Here is a 25,647-nt window from a genome sequence, read left to right as displayed (position 1 = left end):
CGCCGGCCCCAATGCAGAGCGATTATCAGTTAGGCGCGGTTTAAGCCACTCAGAGCAGTGTCTTAACCTGTGCTGGCACCGCCCGTGTGAGATCTGAATGCTGTCGGGGGGAATAAAGTTAATTTTCTTACTGCAGCATTCGGCTAAGTGCAGGCGCCGGGCAGGTTAATAACACTATTAACCTGCAGATTAACCCCATATCTGCAGGTTAATAGCATTTTTTTCTGGGGACAAGTTTCCTTTAAAGACAGAAAAGACAATTTTTTGACTCATGAACCTTGTGCACTTTTTTTAAAAAACATTTGGCACAAAATTGTCAGCAAATACCACAAAATTAAAAAAGAAGATTGAATACAAAAATAAATACAAATGATGAATAGCTCTGTTCTGGTGCTACCAAAAATCAACAAAATACATTAGACTTTGTGCAATTGGGTCCAGTCTGTGAAGCCAGGAATCAGAATTTTTGCTACATATTATCGTGTACTTGGATTTTTTTCTCTTACTATTCTTTTACTTTTCCCCCAAGACTTTTCTTTTATCTATCTTTTTTGTTTACCAAAAGGTGCGAGACGATGAAAGCCCAGTACAGTGCAAAATAAAACGACTATTAAGTCTCAAGATGTCTGAAGGTCAAACACTTAATATAGGAGCAAACAAACACCAAAACTTGAAATAAAATCCATTACTTACAAAGACCTAGTGTTTCGTCTGACTTATCGGGACAATCCTGTTCTCCATCACACAGCCAGCTCTGTGACACACACGTGACGTTATCGTGACATAGGAATTCCCCGGGATCACATAACTGTGGCTCTGAAAGTGAAAATGAGCACAAATTAAAAGCGTAAAGAAAAATAACAAAAATTATACGATGACATGCTATGCGAATGGAAAGAGGAAAAAAATTAGTAAAATTTTAATTGCAATCGTTCTCTTTACCTAAAAAAACCCATGCATTTAAGAAAAAAACTGTCCCCTATTGTCCCTCTATACACAGTAGGTAACACAGTATCCACCATTCAAAATAGGTGATGTCACAGCTCACCTCCTCCTCCTCCTGTACAATGACTGATAACACCTCTATATACAGTTGCTAACACAGGATCCACCATTCACAATAGGTGATGTCACAGCTCACCTCCTCTTCCTACTGTACAATGACTGATAACACCTCTATATACAGCAGATAACACAGGATCCACTATTCACAATAGGTGATGTCACAGCTCACATCCTCCTCCTGTAGAATGACTGATAACACCTCTATATACAGTATATAAGGATCCACCATTCACAGTACTTGATGTCTCAGCTCACCTCCTCCTCCTGTAGAATGACTGATAACACCTCTATATACAGTAGATAACACAGGATCCACCATTCACAATAGGTGATGTCACAGCTCACCTCCTCCTCCTCTTGTACAATGATGGATAACACCTCTATATACAGTAGATAACACAGGATCCACCATTCACAATAGGTGATGTCACAGCTCACCTCCTCCTCCTCCTGTACAATGACTGATAACACCTCTATATACAGTAGATAACACAGGATCCACCATTCACAATAGGTGATGTCACAGCTCACCTCCTCCTCCTCCTGTACAATGACTGATAACACCTCTATATACAGTAGATAAGGATCCACCATTCACAGTACTTGATGTCACAGCTCACCTCCTCCTCCTGTATAATGACTGATAACACCTCTATATATAGTAGATAACACAGGATCCACCATTCACAATAGGTGATGTCACAGCTCACCTCCTTCCCCTCCCTGCACAATAACCATAGCCCAGTTTAGGGCATGGTTAAATAATGCTTCTGTATAAACAAATAGGGTCTGAGTCAGTCTATTGCTGTTAATATCCAAGTGCCTAAAAGAAAGTTGGAGTCTGGAATTAGGCCTATTGTCCAAAGTGAAAATTGCAAGATTATTTTTATATATAGTTAGTGTTCTGGAAAGAAAAGCAATTTCAAAAATTCGTAAAAAGAATACATGAAACATAAAAGCCTAATTTAAACAATTGGTTGTATTTTCTGATGACACATTTCCTTTATCTTAAATGGATTTCTATACAAATAAGCCAGATAATTTTGCTTTAAGTCCATTTGCGAACAGAGATGAAATGTCGTCCTAACTACTTTCCAGCTCGTACCCGGCACTTCAAGTTCTGAGAAAAACTTTCATATTCTTTTGAGTGAGGTCAGGACAGAATAATCTAGAAAATTATTTCTGTGATCCTCCTAATAAAAATAAGAAGCCTGACATCATTGTAAATGGGTGCGGAATAAAAGGAACATTCTTTAAAGAAGTAAATTGAAGTGGAAGGTATTTTTCATGGCTTCGGTTCCTCATACTTTCGCAAAAAATATAATAAATTCATAGGAAGAAAATATACTTTAAAATACATTTCAAGGTCATTATTTAATAAAGTAATCATAACTCGCAGCTTCAGTCGAAAATACTCCGCTGGTTGAATGCGCGATGGGAGGTGAAAGAGGAAAGCTGCTGGAAATGGGGATTCTGAGTTGACGGATGTAGTGATGTAGAGTGAAAGGATCACAAATGTTCCACTAAAACCATCGTAAAACTACCGAGTAGAAAATTATTTTCAGGATTTAAAGTGTCCTTGTGTTTTCAACATATAGAAACTATAGTCACAAATCTCAGATATCGTGTTCTCAAAGCAGATCATTCTCCAAAGACTCAGTAGAAGTTTACAAAGTAACCATTGAAGGAAGTGCAGGCGGCTCTCTATCAAATGTAAGGAAACCAGTAAAAGGGCGTCATTATTTTCACTGCGGTTTTACAACTAATCCTGAAAGTGGTCTTATGTTTGGGTTGCACTATGTCATTTTTATGCTACGTTGACTCATTGTTGTACAACCTAAGTTTTTTATATAATTAAAAAATATTTTGAATAACTTCTCGTAAGTAGAGATGAGCGAACCCCAAGTGTAAAGCTGAACTCAGAACATGGACTTCTCATGGAAGTCTGCTTTACAGTTTGAAAGAGAGAGAGAAAGAGAGATTTTCCAGTTCCAAAGTTCGGATAACTGAACTTACCAGAACCTGAACTTCCAAGGGTCTTCCCATCACTACTCATAAGTTAAAATAGATATGACAATTCACATCCCAAACTGCATAATTTAATAAATAGTTCTGTTAGATCTGATTCATTTCTTGTACTTACTTTGATAATCTATGACAGAGTGGATATATAATCTTTTCTAAAAGATTAAGTTCACTCTATGCCCACCTAGTCTGACTGACAGCTCTTCAGTGTCCCTCTGCTGCTGCTGAGATCTCACACTGCTCAGCACAAGCTGCAGCTGTCTGTGAGATTATGTTGACAGAGACTAAATACACTTGGACTCTAAATGAGATCTCTAGTCTTTAGGAGGATTCATAAAATTCACATTTTAATATCAGGATTACACAGCCATCTAGACATGGATTTTCACAGGAAGTACAAACCGATCTATTTAGTAATGCAGTTTGTTTCAGCTGTGAAATTTGCAATAGCGTGCATCACCAAACAGCAGTATGTAGCCAGATGTGGATGATTTTACTTACTCAACTAAAGTAATGGCACATATCTCCTAATGCTTTTCACTCAATCTCGTTATACGAATAAAAGATCCAGCCTGTGTAGTCAGCCTTTACTAACATGTAACAGATCAGCCGGTGGTGCAGAGCTCACTGATACTAGCGCAGTCCTGTAATAGGAGCCACCGGAGTAACAAGTCCGTCCATGACATTTCTGCCTCCTAAATTTCCCCCATCACCTGTGAGTGATATTATTGAGAAGTGGAAGGAACCGCAGCAACTCAGCCACGAAGTGGAGACCCAGTAACGTTACAGAGCAGGGGGCCGAGTGCTGAGGATCAGAGGCCAGAAAAGTCACCAACGCTCTGCTGACCCCATAACTGCAGAGTCCTGACCTCCTCTGGTAATAACATCAGCACAAACGGGGAGCTTCATGTTATGGGTTTCCAATGTCTGAACAGCTGCAAGTCTTACATCACCAACCACTCCAAGGAAGAAAGTAACCAAGACAGGTATTAAACTTGGGGTTATTCAGTTTGGAAAAATGAAGGCTTTGGGGCGATCTTATGACGATGTACAAATATATGAGAAGACAGTACAGAGATCTTTCTAATGATCTTTTTACACTTAGGCCTGTGAAGGGGACAAAGGTGCATCCTCCATGTCTCCAGTACCATTTGTATGTGATGACACCCAGATCTACCTCTCTGGCCCTGATGTCACCTCTCTGCTGTCCAGAATCCCAGCACATGTCTATCAGCCATATCCTCCTCCTTCTCCTCTCGCTTCCTCAAGCTCAATGTGGACAAAATTTAACTCATCATCTTTCCCCCATCCAGCGTATCTTTCCCACCTGATCCTTCTATCACAATAAATGACATCACTCTTTCCCCTGTACCGACAATCTGCTGCCTCGGAGTAATCCTTGACTCCGCCCTGTCCATTAAAACCCACATCCAAGCTCTCGCCACCTCCTGTCGCCTCCAGCTCAAAAATATTTCCAGAATCCGTCCTTTCCTCAACCCTCAATGTACTAAACTGCTTGTGCATGCCCTCATCATCTCCTGCCTCGACTACTGCAACATCCTCCTCTGTGGCCTACCTGCTAACACTCTCACACCCCTACAGTCCATCCTTAACTCTGCTGCGTGACTGGTTCATCTCTCGCCTCGCTACTCCTCTGCTACCTCCCTTTGCAAATCCCTTCACTGGCTCCCAATTTCCCAACGTATCCAGTTCAAACTACTAACACTGACCTACAAAGCCATCCAGAACCTTTCTCCTCCGTACATCCCTGAACTAATCTCCCGATACATTCCCTTACGTAATCTCCGGTCCTCCCAAGACCTCCTTCTCTCCTCCACACTCAATCGCCTCCAAAATTTCTCCCGAATATCCCCCATCCTATGGAATTCTGTGCCTCAACATGTCCGATTATCCGCTACACTTGGATCCTTAAGACACAACCTGAAAATCTATCTCTTCAAACAAGCTTACAACCTGCCATGATCTTGCTTGCAGCCACCTCAACAACACCGGAGCTACTGCAACTCGTCAACCTACTGTCTCCTTCCCCATTCCTGTAGAATGTAAGCCCGCAAGGGCCGGGTCCTCTTCCCTCTGTACCAGTCTATCATTGTTAGTTTGTTTACTGTAAGTTATATGTCTATTTGGTATGTACCCCCTTCTTATGTACAGCACCATGGAATCAATGGAGCTATATAAATAAATAATAATAATAATAGAGGAAAAGAAGGTTTCATCAAAATCACAGTCGCAGATTCTTTACTGTAAGCGCAGTGATACTATGGAACGCTCTGCCACAGGAGAATGTAATGGATGACTCACTACTAAATTTCAAGAAAGGCCTGGATGTCTTTCTTGAAAAATATAATATTACAGGTAATGGGCACTAGCTTCTGTGCTGGGACAGACATTGATCCAGAGAACTTGTAGGATTGCCGTATGTAGAGTTGGGAATTATTTTTTTCCCTAATATGAAGCTATTAGTGTCTGCCCCATGGGTTTTTTTTTGCCTTTCTCTGGATCAACACATTAGGCTATTGGTTGAACTCAATGGACTTAAGTCTACCTTCAACTTTAAAAACTATGATACTATGATGTTTTATGATCTTATGTGAGCTTTAGAAGGAGGAATCACTCCAGAAATGCAGCTGTGCTGATACATGAGAGCTAGTGATGAAGGTATCATCCCGGACTCCTAGACTTAACATGCCATAAGTATTACTTAGAGGGATACAACCACAAAGTAAAAATTCTGAAACTAGTTTCAAACTAGTTGAAAACTGCACATACAGAGGTCTGAAAACTGCAGACTGAATATGCAACTTAGCCGCTAACATATAAGAAAATAATTTTTCCACAACAAAGGTGCTCATATCCTTTAAATGAAAAAACCTAAACCACCAAGAATCATTCCATAAAACCCAATAGCCGATGTTTCTAGTAAATCAAAAATATCTAAAAAGATAAAAAATCTAAATAAATAAATGCCTGGAACCCCCACTCAATGCATAGAAAACTCTTTTTCCTCTGTAGCATTAATCATCTCAGCCTCCTTGTCTATAGGATTTTCGTTAGCTTTGGCAGCAATAAACCTGACTCAGATCATTCATTGTAAACACTGCTGAATCCAAATTGATTCACCATGTGACTATTGCCGATGCCAAATCCTACATGTGTGGGCTTATTGTTTGGGTGGCTCGAGGAAGCTTAGGAGCAAAAAAAAAGGAGAATAAATTGACTTTCCACCACTGGAGAGATGAACTCAGAAGCTTACAATTGCAAATTCAGCTAAGTTTTCTAAACCACCTTGTATTGATTCCAAGCCGCATATTCAATGTGAGAATGTAATCTCCTTCTTGTAGATGGGGTTATCAGGGGTACCTGAGAAGTGAGAGGTGTCTACAACTGGACTAGGCAATCTGATGCATTCTGTTGAATAAGAAGATTAAATGTATCAATATGCACTGAGGAGTAAAATCCAGAATCCGAGAGCAATTGATGCCATAGAAGAATTCACTCAGCAGTGACCACGGAAAGAAAGCAATAACACAAGAGGGATAGTCTTCAATTACACATCATAGGTTCCGAGCAATTCTTGCAAAATCTGCAGTGTTGACGAGGCTGGCACAAATACAGTGAAATTAGGAATTTCTATTCTTCGCAGACAACCAGCACCATCCTTGGCTATAGGTTGTGTGTGGTATTGCAGATCATCTCTATTTAGACAAATATAATCAAGCTGCAATAAAAAACAAAAAAAAGAAAAAACAAAGGACGATAAATTCGGTCAGGAAACCCAGTGGTCGGGCGAAGTCTTCCAATCCAAGACTTGATACACTGGCCTTACTATGAGCAAAAAAATTACTTTTTTTAACGTAGCTTAGAAAAATGCATTACTATTATTTGTTCTTAGAGCGCCATTTATTCCATGGCGCTTTACATGCAAAAATAGGTATAGATAATAAAAACAATTACAATAATCTTAAACAATACAAGTCAGCAACTGGTACAGAAGGAGAGAGGACCCTGCCCACGAGGGCTCACAATCTACAAGGGATGGGTGAGGATACAGTAGGTGAGGGTAGAGCTGGTCGTGTATGGTGGAGTGAGGGTTACTGCAGGTTGTAGGCTTGTTGGAAGAGGTGGGTCTTCAAGTTCCTTTTGAAGGTTTCCATGGTAGGTGAGAGTCTGATGTGTTGGGGTAGAGAGTTCTAGAGTAGAGGGGATGCATGGGAGAAATCTTTTATACGATTGTGGGAAGAGGAGATAAGAGGGGAGTAGAGAAGGAGATCTTGTGAGGATCGGAGGTTGCGTGCAGGTATGTGCCGGGAGACTAGGTCACAGAAGTATGTATATATATGAATATATTTTTTGTGTCTATTCACCTGCATGAACAATTGTAATAATCAGAGCTGTATAAGAATTTATTCTTACATTGCCTCACTCTACTGATCGTAATATTTCATATCAAAGACACTAATTAACATCTGAACAAAGAACTCAACTCAAAATCTCCAAGCATTGTGTACCATTAATAGCTGACCGCTCAGCATTGTGTTCTGTGCTGTATGTTCTTTTTTGCTTTTTCTGTATATATGTGTAGAGGAATAGTGGGAGGCAAAGGAAAAATTTTACGAAAATAAAATAAAATATTAATCAAAATTTAAAAAACTATAATAAAAGAGAAAAACGTCCAAGAGAGGAGATTCAAGCTATAATGAAAAAATAATAATCCTATGAAGCAAAAAAATAGAAAATAACACCTGTTTTCAAAATAATAGTTTTATTTCTTAAAAACAACAAAAATATTAGAACCCTTATGAAATCAATAAATTGAATAGGTGTTGTGAAATATTTTATAATAATTGGTTTTGATTTCTATGATAGACAATAGTTATCTGGCGGCAGGCATTTGCATACATGTAATTATATCTTTGGCCAAATATACTGGAGAAAGGATGCCAAACAAAAATCTGTCAAAGAGGGCACAAAACCTGCATTATAATCTCTGCTTCAGGGTTTAAATGGCTCTTTAGTTTATGAACCAGAGGGACTTCACAGACAGGCAAGCTCAGCGAATTTATTTATTTCTTGATTTTTGGGGGATTTCGTAAAAGACTTTAAATATATCAAAGTTTGCCATTATATTTCATTGACATTTTAACTGCATTTTTAAAAGCCAAAAAGTGATTTCTTTTAGAGTTAATAGAACAAAAAAAAAACATTTGAGAATTAGAGCTTCTGTGTGATTTTGATTCTGAGAGTGAAGAATAATTAGCATGTTCTGGTTGGAACTATGGGAAAAAAAGGCTAAGGCCAAATTGTCTGCACTAATAAATCTCCATCACAGATGACATTCTATGACTTCCTAGCATTTTAGCTGAAGCCTAGGATTGCCTTGAGATCACATTGTACAGTTTCCTCTATGGCCCAAAGCGTGAGTTATGTAAACCTGTGGTCACTGTTTCAAAGGCTGGATTGTGTCCAGTTTTAGGACACATAAAACAGAAATAGAAGCAATATTGAATTGATTAAGAAAGATCCAGCATTTTAATAGGAAGGACTGGACGAGTTTCTTGTGAATGAGATTAAAAAGATTGTAAAAAGCAGAAAAAACTACAAAAATCATTTTAAAAAACCATCATAAAATGTATCAAGATTTTACTTTTGCACTTTTTTATATTGTTGATAGTAGTCAGTGACAGTTCTTGTACTTTACTTTTTTCCCTTCCTGATTGGCATAAATAATCTGCATATTCTAGCTTCCCAACCTTTTACACTGTATTGTACCTTACGTACCACATTCTAGGTCCCACATTACCATATAAGTCCCAGTCCGATAAGACCATGTAGGTCCCAGTAAGGGGCCACCACAGAAGATGAGGAAGGAGAAGAAGGCTGTAAAGAAGTGATTAGAAACTGGTTGGGGAGTGGCCATGTCCTGACAGGTATTGGGGAGGAGAGAAAAGGTTAGTACATAGTTTATTGTTATTTTAATCCCTTTCTTTCAGATTCAAGTCGTACCAAATTTATTTGAGGATATTCACTTAAATCTAGTCATGAGTTAATATTTGACACACTGATATAACACCACCCATTATGGCACTAATCTGAGGAAAGGCTAGGTTTGTAATTTTGTTATGATATTACATATTGTAGTACATACCTATAAACGGAGTAATAGCTCAGAGTTGCTCTGGCACCATACAAGGGGTCACAAGCCACATGTGATTCCCAAGTGACTTATATACTATTGCTGTATAAAAATATAATCCTTCCCCTCTCCGATTTGTGTATCCTTCATATCTCCCCATCCCCCAAGGAGGTTCTTCTCTGAAAACCAGTTCCCAATTACTGACCATTCAAAACTAATTTATTCACTCTGCTAATCGTAGCAGCAAAGCTACTAATTTCACTACATTGATTTAGAACTATCCCTTCGACCCTTGCTGAATAGATCAAAAAGCTCCAACAAATTTTCCATCTAGAGTAAATTTATAATTGAAAAATATCATACACACTAACGCTTTGTCAAAATATTCCTTCCATGCTCTCAGAATTCACATTTAGGGCTGATGTTGACAACCGTATAACTTGGACGAGTGCTGTATTATTCTATGGGGCCATGCACATGTCCAAATTTTTCCTCGGACCGAGCCGGTGGATGATTTGCCTCAGAGAATCGGATGGCACTCGCCCATTCAACTCTATACGTTCATGAAAAAAAAAATCGGATGGAACTCGGATGACGATTTTCATGGACTGACATAGAGAAGGTAGAAAAATACATTTTATTTCTACCTCCAAGAAAATCAGATCACACTCTGATCAAATTCTCATTAGAGTCTAACCAGAGTGTGATTAGCATAATTGGATGGTTTTTCTATATAGAACATGTGGTTACGTCACTTTCTAGGTCCACTTCCCCAAACAATTAAGCTTTGCCACCTCTCTAATCCCTTGCTTCTCCTGAATGGCTCTTCTCTTTTTACCAACCCCTCTCAGCTTGCTACGGGATGTGACAACTTTCCAGCTAGATATGCGATATGAAGTATTTAATTGATAACCATTAAATAATTCTTCAATATTATCCTTTGCTGATGACCTCAAGATACCAGTGGTCTATTGTCTTATATAATTCAAATGTTGAACTTTTTTTGTTTCTATCCTCCTTTTCTTCTTTATATCAGCACCCGGTGCACATATGTGTCCCTTAATGAGAATCCTGATATCTTGCAAAGATTATTCTACTGTTAATTTTGTCAAAATGTAAATAATGTTAAAAAAAATCAATTCTCCCCTTCCAGCAAGCTCCTTCTACTCTTTGCGTGTGTTCAACTAGCTCTAAACCTTATAGACTAAGTAAACCTCCGCTGGCCACATCTGTGACCTGTCTTCTCCAGCAATTGACTGAACAAGCATTTCCACCATTTATGGTGTGTCAAGGACAGGACCACAGGTCACATCGGCGACCCACCTGAGACAGCGATTGAGTGGCCGAGCATCAAAGAGGGTGAATTTAATTTATTTTAATAACTTAGAGCAGTCCAAGGCATCATAATTTCTTGGAACACTACTCTAAAAAAATTTCTTGTTAAGCTGGTTGACAGCCAGTAGAGAATGCACGATAGTTTTCCCGGGTTTCGTCACCATATTTTTTTTGAGTATTGAAGGTCAAGTCTTCCTAACTATGTAGTTATATGGGTGCAGGGAATATATCAATGAATAATATTTGTGAAAGCCATGTTGGTTAACATCTTGGTTCCCGCCCCCACCCCCCCAAAAAAATAGAATAAAAATAATATTTATTTAATATAAAAAGACTACACAAGAATGATATTTATAAAAGATTTTATTTTATGGGGATTAGTTGTGTGCCGCATTTAGGGCTGGATTACATTGAGAGTAATTGCCTAGTGACGTCCAAAATTGTAAATCTAGCACTAACTGTGTGGCATGTATTCCTACACACTCGCGTTATCTTAACCATATCCGGCCTCATCCTGCAGAATCCCCTGTGTTCATTATATAAAGAATTCGTTATAATCTACCTTGGACACAAAGTTCAATTGAACACAATTTCCAATGATAAACTATTTCCATTACTAGAATCTCAGGAAGCGAATGAGCTCCAGAAAATGGTCAGAATATAATCTGTCAATATTGACTTATTTTCATGGGAAATTATTATCTCTACAACAATTATTTATATATTGTTTTTTTGAAATAGCGTCCAAGAAATTTCCCAAAGGAATCTGACATGGAAAATGAAGTTGGAATTGAGGGTAATGATCACGGATCCACTATAAACAGTTTACATGATGTTTATAAAAGGTTAGGTTGGTCATTTTCCAATTTATATACAGGTGCATTCACAAATGTAGCTGAATTTGATATTGTTGTGACTAATGGTATTTTAATGTCTACAGTAATTAATTGTTCTACATAGAACAGCAAGAAAACTTAGTAACACATGGAATAGAAAAGGATTCATTACAAAACTGGCTCATTTTAACTGTTGAGCTACAGGACTCCTTTAAGCACCTAAGACCAATCATATTGCCATAAGGAAGAGTAGATATTACAGTCAAATCTGGGCTCTAGTCGATCTACATCCCCTTCTGTCACATTAATGCATAGAATATTCATACACTGTGATGATTGGGGAGAGGTAGAGTAATAGTATAAGTTATAACCCAAAAACGTCATACTCCGGTCTAGGATATATAATCTGTTGTCAAGTGCTACAAACGTCTTATCTCTTGGGAACTTAGGTTTAAAGAGGACCAGTCATCTCTCCTGGAACATCTGTTTTAGTAAATAATTGTATTTCCCATACTATATGTATCTTTTCCTGTAACTTGTCTACTTTGGACACATCGTACGAAGAGAGCAATCACTGGAGATGGACATCATGGTCGGAAGAATAGAAGGAACAAGGCGAAGGAAACCAGCAACCTGATGGCTGGAAACTATCAAGATAATGGTGGAGAAGACCGTGGTGGACCTATCTAGGTTTGCACAAGATCGATCTTCCTAAAAAGCCTTCATCCATCTAGATGCCATGGCTTGAGATCGATCCGAAGCCCTTTAACATAAATAAAATAAAAATTTCCTGTAAATCTGCATTGTGTAATTTCTCTGTAATCTTAACTGAAAATATATGAATTAGGTGTTACCCTACGCACAATTGTATCATCAATTCAGTGCTAACAGTGTTCCTTTGGCTAGGAGGATGGTAACACTCAGATGTTCAAAAGACCAGAACATTGAAGAGACAGTAAAAAACATGATCTAAAATAACTATTTCATAGCTACATAGAGTACAGACCAAAGGTTTGGACACACCTTCTCATTTAAATATTTTTCAGTATTTTCATGACTATGAAAATTGTACATTCACGCTGAAGGCATCAAAGCTATGAATTAACACATGTGGAATTATATACTTAACAAAAAAGTGTGAAACAACTGAAAATATGTCTTATATTCTAGGTTCTTCAAAGTAGCCACCTTTTGCTTTGATGACTGCGTTGCACACTCTTGGCATTCTCTTGATGAGCTTCAAGAGGTAGTCACCGGAAATGGTTTTCACTTCACAGGTGTGCCCTGTCAGGTTTAATAAGTGGGATTTCTTGCCCTATAAATGGGGTAGGGGCCATCAGTTGTGCTGTGCAGAAGTCAGGTGGATACACAGCTGATAGTCCTACTGAATAGACTGTTAGAATTTGTATTATGGCAAGAAAAAAGCAGATAAGTAAAGAAAAACGAGTGGCCATCATTACTTTAAGAAATGAAGGTCAGTCAGTCCGAAAAATTGGGCAAACTTTGAAAGTGTCCCCAAGTGAAGTTGCAAAAACCATCAAGCGCTACAAAGAAACTGGCTCACATGAGGAGCGCCCCAGGAAAGGGAGACCAAGAGTCACCTCTGCTTCTGAGGATAAGTTTATCCGAGTCTTCAGCCTCAGAAATCGCAGGTTAATAGCAGCTCAGATTAGAGACCAGGTCAATGCCACACAGAGTTCTAGCAGCAGACACATCTCTACAACAACTGTTAAGAGGAGACTTTGTGCAGCAGGCCTTCATGGTAAAATAGCTGCTAAGGACAGGAAACAAGCAGAAGAGACTTGTTTGGGCTAAAGAACACAAGGAATGGACATTAGACCAGTGGAAATCTGTGGTCTGATGAGTCCAAATTTGAGATCTTTGGTTCCAACCACCGTGTCTTTGTGCGACACAGAAAAGGTGAACAGATGAACTCTACATGCCTGGTTCCCACCATGAAGCATGGAGGAGGAGGTGTGATGGTGTGGGGGTGCTTTGCTGGTGACACTGTTGGGGATTTATTCAAAATTGAAGGCATACTGAACCAGCATGGCTACCACATCATCTTGCAGCGGCATGCTATTCCATCCGGTTTGCGTTTAGTTGGACCATCATTTATTTTTCAACAGGACAATGACCCCAAACACACCTCCAGGCTGTGTAAGGGCTATGTGACCAAGAAGGAGAGTGATGGGGTGCTACGCCAGATGAACTGGCCTCCACAGTCACCAGACCTGAACCCAATCAAGATGGTTTGGGGTGAGCTGGACCGCAGAGTGAAGGCAAAAGGGCCAACAAGTGCTAAGCATCTCTGGGAACTCCTTCAAGATTGTTGGAAGACCATTTCCGGTGACTACCTCTTGAAGCTCATCAAGAGAATGCCAAGAGTGTGCAAAGCAGTCATCAAAGCAAAAGGTGGCTACTTTGAAGAATCTAGAATATAAGACATATTTTCAGTTGTTTCACACTTTTTTGTTAAGTATATAATTCCACATGTGTTAATTCATAGTTTTGATGCCTTCAGTGCGAATGTACAATTTTAAAAGTCATGAAAATACAGAAAAATCTTTAAATGAGAAGGTGTGTCCAAACTTTTGGTCTGTTCTGTATATATAAAATACCCAGCATAAATGAGTACACCTCCATTGAATAGTAAGGTTTTAAGCAATATCTCACTGAACAGAAGAACAATATTTAAAATCTTGACAAGATTGAGTTTCATAGAACATTTTTGTAACCAATAAAACACATATAATATATAGAGAAGAGCTTCCAGGATTGTGAGCGGACTGAAAACTATGTCTTACTAAGAACAGTTAAAGGAGCTAGCAGTGTTTAGCTTGCAAAAAAGAAAGCTAAGAGGAGACTTAATAGCTGTCTACTAGTGAAGAGTGAACATGCTCGGTTAGAGGGTTAAGCGAGCATGCTCAGGTGCTTACAGAGTATCTTCGGAGTGCTTGAAAACCATGTTTGAGTCACCATGGCTGCATGTCTTGTGGCTGTTAAGCAATCCCTGCATGTGTGGCGGCTGTCTAACAGCCACAAGACATGCAGCCACGGCGACTCGTACATAGTTTTCGAGCACGCCGAAGATACTCGGTAAACACCAGAGCACGCTCAGTTAACCCCTTAACCGAGCATGTTCGCTCATCACTACTGTCTACAAATATCTGAAGGGATGTCACAGTGTAGAGGGATCATCCTTATTCTCATTTCCACATGGAAACACAAGAAGCAATGGAATGAAAATGAAAGAAATTAGAAAAACCTTTTTGACAGTGAGGGTGATCAATGAGTGGAAAAGGCGGCCACGAAAGGTGGTGAGATCTCTTTCAATGGAAGTCTTCAAACAGAGGCTGGACAGACATCGGTCTGAGATGGTTTAGTGAATCCTGCATAGAGCAGGGGGTTGGACACGGTGACCCTGGCGGTCTCTTCCAACTCTAACATTCTATAATTCTATGATATGCAAATTATGAAAAAAATGGATCCAACATTTTCAAAACAACTCGATTTATTCAATATGGAGTATGAGACACAAGTAGAAATGCCCGCTCTTAGGCACCTTGGCTGTTAACAATGAGGGTATTAATAGCTGTCGGAGGAATGTTCTGCCGCACTCAATGCACTTAGGCAAATCATGAGATCTGTTCCTGTGTCATCACCAACCAATGATGTCCCAGGTATGATAGCTGGATGACAAGTCCGGAGACTCCGCAAGCCATGGCAGCATGTTTAGACCACGCAGGCTGCTCACAGTAGCACGAGCAACATGTGGCCTGACGAGGTGTTGAAAAATAGCTCCTGGGACATTTTCACATTCCATCTTGATGGAAAACTACAGATGGCAGCCATTGTCATTTCAGTTAATCTTATATTTCATTTGATGTAGGGGTGGAGGGGGAATATTTGGGATTTAAATATTGGAAAGTTCAGACATCGGTAATTGTAACCTACAGTCTTCCCACTCTTGGTTCTACAGTGACTGCTGGCATTATGGCTTTGTAGAAGGAGTGGGAATGAGAGCAATAATTGTTTATAAGGCTATGCCGGTTTATACGATTCTGGAAATGATAAGCAAATGATCTGTTGCTGTTTGTGGTATCTGACAAAGACTGTGAGCTATTACCCACAGTTAATGTCAAGTCAAAGCCATGGAAATGATAGCGAAGATGGCAACAGAACAAATCAAGTCACTTTGCGATTATATAGTTACGGAACCTTTGTTCTCGCACTCACAAAACATTTCACCTTCCAGGATTGAGAAAATGTATTTGCCGGATGCAAGTTACAATATAGAAGAATTTATCAACAAAACTGGGACATCAGATCTAATCAAGCTCCACACAAAACAGTTCACAGCTATTGTTTTGTGTTCCATTCTCAGCAGATAGGCTGGCCCCGGAGAGATTTCGCAAACTTGATGAATCTGGCAAAGGCTCTTGTCAAACACAGTAGTCCTAATAAAACTGTTACTGTGGTCATGAGTCAGCAATGGAGGAACAGAAAAGAAAAGTAAAGTATAGAAAAAAAATACAATAATAAAGCAATGGAAGGTCCATTAGAAGTCTGGAGATGTTAAAATAAAAAAACAGAAGTGTTCTTCGCTATCTCAACATTTTTGAAGACAAGATGGCCAGCTTTAAAAAAAAATGTTTCTTCGATACTCTGTTGGGAGATGTTTAGTCTATATCTGCCTACCCAGAGGTTGTACTGTGAATTGCAGCCTGATGATTGTATTGCTAGCATGTCATGATAATATTTTAAATTTTTATTGATAAAAACTGAAGTTGTTAACCAAAATTGTGGAAGGTAAGGGTTGAAAACATTTTGTGGTAGATTTTATGTCCTAGGGGCTTTAAAGCAAGCTAAGGTACAACCACTACCAATGCTTTATAGACAAACATTTTGATTATCTCTCAACTTTTCCAGACACAGAATAAGTAAAAATTAAAGGTTAAATACATTTTTTTTAAAAACTTAGCAAATTTGATGATTCAAAAGGGTTGTTAATATGTGTACAAAAAGTCAACAGAGACCAATGTAAAGTGAGTAAACTATCACTAAACTAGAATTGACTGTCTATTATCCTGACCTTTCTGACCTATTGTAATATAGATAGAACCCATCCTGAAAAGAGAAAAATGTATCCCTATGGCAGTTTCCAAAACCCTTAGCCTAACTTAAAGGGGTTGCCCACAAAAGATGACCTATTTACATATTCCCTATTATGACACTTTGACATGAGTAGAGATGAGCGAACCCAAATTTAAAAGTTCTGTGTTCAACCGGTGAGTTAGTGCCCGATGCTAAACTCCGAACACAGACTTCTCCCAGAAGTCCGTTGCAATGTTCGAAGTTCCAGGGGAAGTCCAGAGGGAGAGAAATATTTTTCCAGCTCAAAAGTTTGGGTCCCCATTGTTTTCAATGGGGTTCAAGTTCGGGTACAGTTCTGGTACCTGAACCAAACTTTGGAATAAAGTTCGGGTCGGGAACCAGAACAAGAACTTCCACAGGTCCGTTCAATCCTAATCATGAGTAGTCATCTGATCACAACCACTATTCATATTTCTTTTCATGCAATAGTCTCTAAATATCCGCCATGTGACAATACGTTTACTTGTGGCTTCAGTATTATTAAAGCGACAGCTTTAGGGGACGCAAACTGTCAATTCTACTGGAACCATCAAGGACAGGAACCTGAGCAGCAACACGGCAACAGAACAGAAAAGCAGTCCACTCTTGTTGCAGTTTTTCTGTAGTCCAGCAGAATGCTCATTTATACTAACAATGGATAGATCGTGCGGCTGTTAAATAACAGGACATGCACACGTTTTGATTTTTACCTGTCCAATTCTTTTTTTTTTTCCAAAGATGAGTGATATTCATAGAATGATAGAAGGTTAGAGTTGAAAGAGACCTCCAGGGTCCTCGTGTCCAACCCCCTGCTCAATGCAAATATTAGATGCATTTGCAGCCCCCTATCACTATATTCTCTTAAGACCCCTAAAAAAATTAGACTAGCATTGGACAAAGACGCCAATATTGCCAATATCAGACAACAGTCTGAGTTTGGATGACAAATTGTTTCGTTCTCCGGGAGATTAGCCTAAGCTGAGAGAGGAGGAGTCTGGCAGCGGCTCTCTCACAGAACATGAGCGCCAAGCGAGTGTGTTGGGGTCTTCGAATAGAGCCAAATGATTGGCCAAATAATTGTTTGATAGACAGCCATCTATTGTGGATGTGAGGGTCATTACAAATAACACAGTAAGTGTAATAAGATCGCTCCTTGCCGTCAGGTACTGTATGTCTTGGGTCAGCTGCAACTATTCTGATAGCACATTGTAATTTTACAAAAAAAGAGATGCCAAATAAGAAAGTGGAGTTCACTACAACTGCAAATAAGGATTTTTAATTGAACATATGAACACAAAACTTTATTTCTTTCAAGAGAGAATATTGATTAAAAGAAACATTTATTGAAGACTAGCAGCGTAGCTCCATCCTAAAGAGAGCTTATTATTATGCCTGGCAGCCAATCACGTTCTTACTGCTTAATGATTGACTGTTATTATTACTGCCCCCCCACAGGAGTCAGTTTCTTTATATCTCTTTTTGTTTAATTATTTGTCTTCTTTTTCTCAGATTTACTAAATTGTGATTGAATAACCCTTTAGCTGCTGATTTGCGACTTTATCCAAAATAATCAAACTTCTACTCTTAAACCACAAATTATCCAAACTTATCCGCGTCCTGCATTATTTAAACTCTTATATTAAAATCAGCAGTAAACATCTTGCAGGCTAGGTGGGATAAATAATGTATCAGCGCGCTGCATAAAATCATATATTATGACATATTTTAGATGAAAAATAGATTGCTTGTATGTAATTTCCTTCCTGTCTCTTACGCTTACACTAGATGTGATTGATGATTCATTAGCAAAAACAGATCTTAAAATGATAATCATTGTTAGCTAGCCACACTGTGAACTGGATTGTACATACTTGAGGTTTTTGGAAACAATTGAAATGAAAAAATAAATAAATAAATAAATAAAAGCATATTAATATTAGAAAAATGTAACAAGAAGATCTATTAACACCTCGGGCATCAAATTTTGAGGGCATGCCTTTTTCGCTGTTCATCAATTGCTATTCTTGAACACATCCTACTCAATATATATGTCAAGTTCCTCACCTAGTTCATCATAGGTTTGTGAACAGACAACTGCTCCCTTAAAAATAGAAATCATGCAAAACTCAAGTGAAAAATTCGGCATCCAAACTGTGAAAAAAGCAGCTCTCTCTCCCTTTTTATCTCAGAGGTAAGTCACAGTAACATGTGAACATCTAGGAAGGGGTTAAAGCGCATCTGTCATTTTGGATAACTTTTCAGAATAAGATGGTGTTGTCAGAATTCTTGTTGTCCGTCTACAGTTTGACCAATAGTGGCTGCTATTGTTCCCCTTAATTGTGCTGCAAACCCACTCCTTACCACTGGAGGCTGCTGTGGTGTTCGGCAATTGCCCTTTACTAAGATGACAGATTCTGAACCTGTGGGATCAATCTTGTTTCCTGTTTGGCCTACTTAAAGCTGCATGGGGCTCTCACTCGTTGCTTGAGTATTGTGTCTAGCTGTTAGCCTAGTTTCAGTCTCCAGCTCCTGAACATTCTTACCCAGATTGTTCTCATCTACCTATGGATTGTTTCCTACAACTCCTTTTGCTAACTACAAGAACTTCTACTACCGCTTGCTGTTGCTGCTCGTGCTCCTTCGGCCACTGGTTTCCAGCAGTACTACACCAGTATCTTAACAGGTGTGTACAATGCTATTCTGGTCATTATATGATTTGTGTCCTGCATTTTTCACCTGTATCCCCTCTGCAGGAAATATCTCCATCACTGGGCTGTGTGGCTGTGAATCCAGCACTGAAGTTAAATAAATTTGCTACATCTACAACAACTGATCTCTGTAATCTCATGCTGTCTACCACTGTATCAATGAGGCCATTGATTATCTATAGTGATCCTGTGTTGCAGATGGCACGACACTGCTGATGCCCTTCGCATAAGGAACAAAAGGGAGTAGAGTTTAGCAAACAAACTTTCAGGACCCTAGTTTATCAGCCATTTGGGCAATCTGTGGCAGCCCAACCAGAGCCCTGTGAATCAATTACCTATCTGCTGGCATTTCAGTTCCAAATCTGATTAGTAGATCCATCATGACATCATTATTTCTGTGCAATATGATGCTGTGCCATGCCTACTGATCATCAGAAGCACCACTGATACATGTTGATAGGAGGTTCACATGGCCCTGGTCTGGCAGTCATGGACTACAGACATTGATGCTTGACCAGGCGCATGAAAATCATTTTGCTCAACTCTATCTGTGAGCAGTAGATAGGTGACGCTGGAGAAACAGGTAAGAAATGCTTACTTTGTTATTTTACAGCATTAACAGACTTGGCCCAAGTATTTTTTAAAGGAAAGGATAATCCATTAAAATCTTGAGTAAAAGTCTCATCACTAGGTTATATAATTAATAACCTTTTATACTTTGAGTACTCCGTGTGGCAAAGCATTTCCTGTTCCATTTGAAAATTGCTCCCAACCTTCAAAGGGTTGAGTACCAGTGCTACAATATATCCTAATATTGACTTGTATCGGCGGAATGCTTGGTCTTACATTTTCAACTACCGGTTCATAACTACGTAGCTGTTAGGCTCATTGACTCCCTGTATAGTCCAACATAGATTTTATACAAGGTAATACATTAAAGCACCTTAAACATTTGAAAAGTAGGAAGAAATATAACTAATTTTGGATGCTACATTTTATTTGAGTCTATATACTTGCAGTTACAATTACTAAGTGTTCAATATTTACTATAACATGAGCAACAGGAAAGTTTGCATTTAGCTTTTTCCAGAAAATTTTGAAAGGCAATGCAATGGAATAAGAGCAGCAATAATTGACATGGAGCCGGTACCTTTCATCAGTGTCATTTTTACTGTATGTATCGTATACATGACCTCATTCTTAAGACATTTCTAAAGTAGGGATAATTGGTATTTTACAGTTCCTAATTTGTGTCTTGCTCCATGTTGGATCAACATAACATCTTTTGAGTGTTCATCATCCAATTATGACAAAATTTCAGTCTAATTGGAGGATAACGGTTTATGTTGACCTTCTTAAAGCTGAGACCATCACACAAACAGGAGACTCCACCAGTCAACAACCCCAACAAATTATCTCCTCCGGCATCAAGCAGTGACCAGATGAACTCTTACTTAATGGATACATTTCTTTATAGGAAATCAATGCATTTATACACCAGGATCACAGCAAAGAATCTAACGTGTCAAGTCAATTGTGAAAAATTAGATCATGCAATGGCCCTTAGATGCCCTTGTGCAAACCTCTATACATGTAGTATATTGTATATAACATGAAAATAAAGAACTGAACAAAGAAAGGAAATAAGACAAGACGGTCAATAGGCTTAAAGACGACTTATATGAAAAAAAAAACATTGGAAACTCCACAATATACTACATCCATAGCAAAAATAAGATTTTCACCAATGCGAGAAACCATCTAAATCTGCCTCTTATGCACATTCTAGAAGCAAAAAGTAAAAGGAATCACCCGTGCACATAGGCAAGCGCCTGGAAAATGTGAGTTAATAAATAACTCACCTGAATGTGATGAAATAAGCATGTAACAACGAAGAGTGCACATATGAAGCTGATTGCTGCCAGCAGATCTGCAAATGACCAGGTTCTGATCCAAAGGAGAAGCAGAGATCATAAAAGACCACAAAGAATCTGTTGATATGAACTATCACTGTCAGGAGAGACTATGTTATGGTGCCACGGCTAAATGGAAGCAAAGGGTTTAACTTTCTATAAGTGGTTGTAGATGAATTTTTTGTTTAAACCCAAATGGTAAAAAAAATACTTGTTTCTAAGCCCTTTTGAATTCTTCCTCAGGTGTATACAAATACATTTATAATATGAAATTAAATGGTAAATAAATAAAAAAAACTATGCGTTTCGAAGCTGCACTGGCTTGTTCCTCAGGTGTTTATGGATCTATTTATTGTAAAAAATAAAATGGTAAAGAAAAAAAAAATACTTGTTTTTTATGCCGTACGGGCTTTTTTTCTTAGGTATATAGAAATGTATTTTTTGTATGAAATAAAGTGGCAGAAAAAACAGTATGCATTTCGAAGCCGTACTGGCTTCTTCCTCAGGTATTTATGGATCTATTTATTGTAGAGAATAAAATTGGCAGAAAAACACTACACGTTTCGAAGCCGTACTGGCTTCTTCCTCAGGTGTATATGGATCTATTTATTGTGTGAAATGAAATGGTAAAAAAAACACATGTATTTCAAAGTCGTGCCTAATTAAACTTCCACTTTTAACGAGATTAACCCCTTACTACCATTTGGCCTCAGCACCACAATATTGGCGCTCATTATAGCGACAGTGCCTACTAGCTAATCCTTTGTGTTTTTTATGCTGCTATGCACATTAACTGCTGACAAATATGTATATATATATATATATATGTACACATACACATTTATTTATTTTTGTTCTGCAGAGTAATCAGTGGAAACTCTTTGGCCAATAATGTAGCATTTTATTGGAATATTCTGCACTCTAGCTAGATTTCCTAATTAGATAATGATAATGGGAGAGATTAATTTAATATTGTTTTTTTACGTCTACAAGGGTGGTCTTGTCAAAAAGTCATTACTTAAGTCTATGAAGCATCTTGACTAATTGCCTTTATGACAAGACCACCCTTGTAGACTTACAAAAATATTAAATTAATCTCTGTCTGTTATGCACATCGACTGCTGAAAGAGACACTCATACGCACCAATTATTTTAATTTTTAGATTCTTGGGTTTATCAGTAGAATTATTTGTCCTTGAAGATCCTTAATCAGTAATATACTATTTCATCCCAATGTTCTACACACTAGATATGTTTCCTAATTAGATAATGGGAGTCAATCGAGACATTCCATTCAACTGATCTGTGTTCTTCTGAGCTCAGATGATCCATATCCCCTTTTATATGGACTGAGTGACCCACCGCAGGATTTCCAGTCTCTTTTACTAGGGAAAACAAATCTTCCCTCAATGACTTTCTATTTCATTGTCTTACAATATAAGCAGGTAAAAAAAGCTTCTTTTGCTCACTTGCCAACACTCATGTAATGTCTGGGAGGCTCCCGAATGGATCCCCTCCCAGAATCCTGGAAAAGTCATCTCATCTCCAGGACAAGCCCAAAATGGCCTAAAACTGAATTTTTTTCATTCAGGGAATCGGGAAAGTAGAGGCAGGAATTGAACATGGGGCCATGACTTGATAAAGGGGCATGGCTAATGGCAAATTTTTCTGGTAAATGTATTTCCTGCAGGTTTCTTGCAGTCAAAAATTGGCAAACATGTTCTGTACTCATGATTGGCTCAAATGCACTAACTCCATAGCAAAAACTCATGGAAATGTGAATAAAGTGTAGGCATCTATGGGACTTTCCCCTGCTAGTCAGCCCCTAGACCACATTACTACTTGTTCTTGGTGTAATCACATTAGTGTATAAGAAGTAATTATCAATGACCATGAATATAATATGACGGCCTCTCTCATTGGCTTATTTACCTACAGCCTCTGCAGGGATAGTTGACGTGGAGGTGGTCTTTTTTCTTTAGTCCAAGATATTAAAAAGTTATTCTTAACTAGGTTATCAACTAGCCAAAAACTTGTTCTGCTAGGATATCCTGATCAAAATACTGCTATGACTGTGTTTGCAATGGGGGCTGTCGGAGATGGTCAGATGTCCACCAGTCCTTTCTAACATGGCATTTCAGGGATCTGTTCTCATTATTGATGGACAACAAAGCAGGTTGACCTACAGCAATCAGTATGTTATTACTAGGGATGAGCGAACGGTGGAAGTTTTGGCTCTGGTACCCGACCCAAACTTTATTCCAAAGATTGCTTCCGGTACCAGAACTGTACTCGAACTTGAACCATAAACTGAACCCCATTGAAAACAATGGGAACCCAAACTTTTGATCTGGAAAATATTCTCTCTCCTCCCAGACATCCCTCGTAACTCCGAATATTGCAACGGCCTTCCGGGAGAAGTCCATGTTTGACAATTAGCACTGGACGCTAATTGTTTGGTACGAAACCCCAAAAATATTACGTTCGGGTTTGCTCATCTCTAGTTATTACCTAACCTTTTAACAATATAATGCAAAAACATATGCAGGTAACCAAAGGAGCAAAGATCCCTGAAAATCGGGATAATCGTAAGCCACATGAATCTTCTTCAGCCTACATGTGACAAACAGCTTCTATTAGTAATAGTCAAGGAAAACAGTACGACGAAAGGTGAAAACAACATCTAGCTTTCCAATTAAGTCCAGCACTAGATCTGGATATGTAGTGAAGATTGGCATATCTGAAACACAACGTTCTTTACTCCTGAATTGTAAAGCGGAGGCCAAATGGCAATGCAGATGATGTCTCTTTAGAGCTGTCATCAAGAATGGCTTCTGGAAAGAGCTTCATTTAGCCACAATAGAAAGGATCCTATTTTACAATCCGGTTCCACATATTCCTAAAATAGAGCTTTTTATTAATGCATTTAATATCGGACATGTCGGTGAGGAGCGGCAAATGTGAAATGATGATCCTGGGAAACATAATATATGTCGACGCTGATGGCAAAACCCATTACAGAATTCGCCATATGGGCAGCAGCAGCCTTATGTGCATTAAGTTATTACACCCCAAGGCTACAATTGTAAAGGATATCATTAAGTATTTCACTGCAAGACTTTTAACCCCTTCCTGTTACGGCCATTTTTTGCTTTTGCTCTTTCATTTGTTCCTTCTATTCTTCTATGAGTCATAACTTTTTTATTCCATCTCCACAACTGTATGAGGGTTTGTTTTATGTAGGACAAGTTGTAGCTTTGAACACCATTATAATTTTACCATATAATGTACAGTAAAATGGTAAAAAAAAAAAAAAAAAAAATCCAAGTGGATTAAAATGGTGAAATAAATACATTCAGACCTTGGTTTTTTTTTGGATCAATTTTTACAGCATTTATTGTGCAATAAGAATGACCTTGTAACCCGATTCTCTAGGTCAGTACGATTACAGAAATAAAAAAGACTGTATAATTTTTTTTACATAGTTTAGTGGTTAAAAAAAATATAGAATCTTTAAAAATATTAATTTGTGCTTGTGGTATGGCGAACTGTAATATTTATTGGTAACATTATGGAAACTAAGTACGTAATTTTTATTCCATCTGTTGGGGAGAAGATGACTCAAAAGCGACAATTCATGTGTTTCGATTTCATTTTTTGTTTTTGGCATTTACCTCACAGATTTATTAATTTAAGAATTTCATAGATTGACTTTTTATGAACACGGGTATAATACACACACACACACACACACACACACACACACATATATATACAGTACACACCAAAAGTTTGGACACACCTTCTCATTTAAAGATTTTTCTGTATTTTCATGACTTTGAAAATTGTACATTCACACTGAAGGCATCAAAACTATGAATTAACACATGTGGAATTATATACTTAACAAAAATGTGTGAAGCAACTGAAAATATGTCTTATATTCTAGGTTCTTCAAAGTAGCCACCTTTTGCTTTGATGACTGCTTTGCACACTCTTGGCATTCTCTTGATGAGCTTCAAGAGGTAGTCACCGGAAATGGTTTTCACTTCACAGGTGTGCCCTGTCAGCTTTAATAAGTGGTATTTCTTGCCTTATAAATGGGGTTGGGACCATCAGTTGTGTTGTGCAGAAGTCTAGTGGATACACAGCTGGTAGTCCTACTGAATAGACTGTTAGAATTTGTATTATGGCAAGAAAAAAGCAGCTAAGTAAAGAAAAACGAGTGGCCATCATTACTTTAAGAAATGAAGGTCAGTCAGTCCGAAAAATTGGGCAAACTTTGAAAGTGTCCCCAAGTGGTTGCAAAAACCATCAAGCGCTACAAAGAAACTGGCTCACATGAGGACCGCCCCAGGAAAGGAAGACAAAGAGTCACCTCTGCTTCTGAGGATAAGTTTATCTGAGTCACCAGCCTCAGAAATCGCAGGTTAAGAGCAGCTCAGATTAGAGACCAGGTCAATGCCACACAGAGT

At 38.5% G+C, this 25,647-nt stretch overlaps 1 protein-coding gene across 5 annotated transcripts in view; it reads right to left on the bottom strand.

The window, feature by feature from the left end:
• Window positions 1-25,647, bottom strand: part of LRP1B (LDL receptor related protein 1B) — a 2,071,868-nt gene that overhangs the window by 1,724,269 nt on the left and 321,952 nt on the right. For all 5 annotated transcript variants that reach the window (XM_073647246.1, XM_073647248.1, XM_073647249.1 and 2 more), the window contains exon 2: window positions 694-816. In XM_073647246.1, the coding sequence (XP_073503347.1) occupies window positions 694-816 (123 nt within the window). The remainder of the gene's footprint in view (window positions 1-693; window positions 817-25,647) is intronic.

The sequence above is a fragment of the Phyllobates terribilis genome, unplaced genomic scaffold, assembly GCF_046119375.1.
Source record: "Phyllobates terribilis strain yellow unplaced genomic scaffold, ASM4611937v1 Scaffold_9__5_contigs__length_417890890, whole genome shotgun sequence".
Classification (NCBI taxonomy): Eukaryota; Metazoa; Chordata; class Amphibia; order Anura; family Dendrobatidae; genus Phyllobates; species Phyllobates terribilis.
The sequence above is the reverse complement of the archived record's forward strand: the minus strand, read 5'-3'. Positions and strand labels throughout refer to the sequence as shown.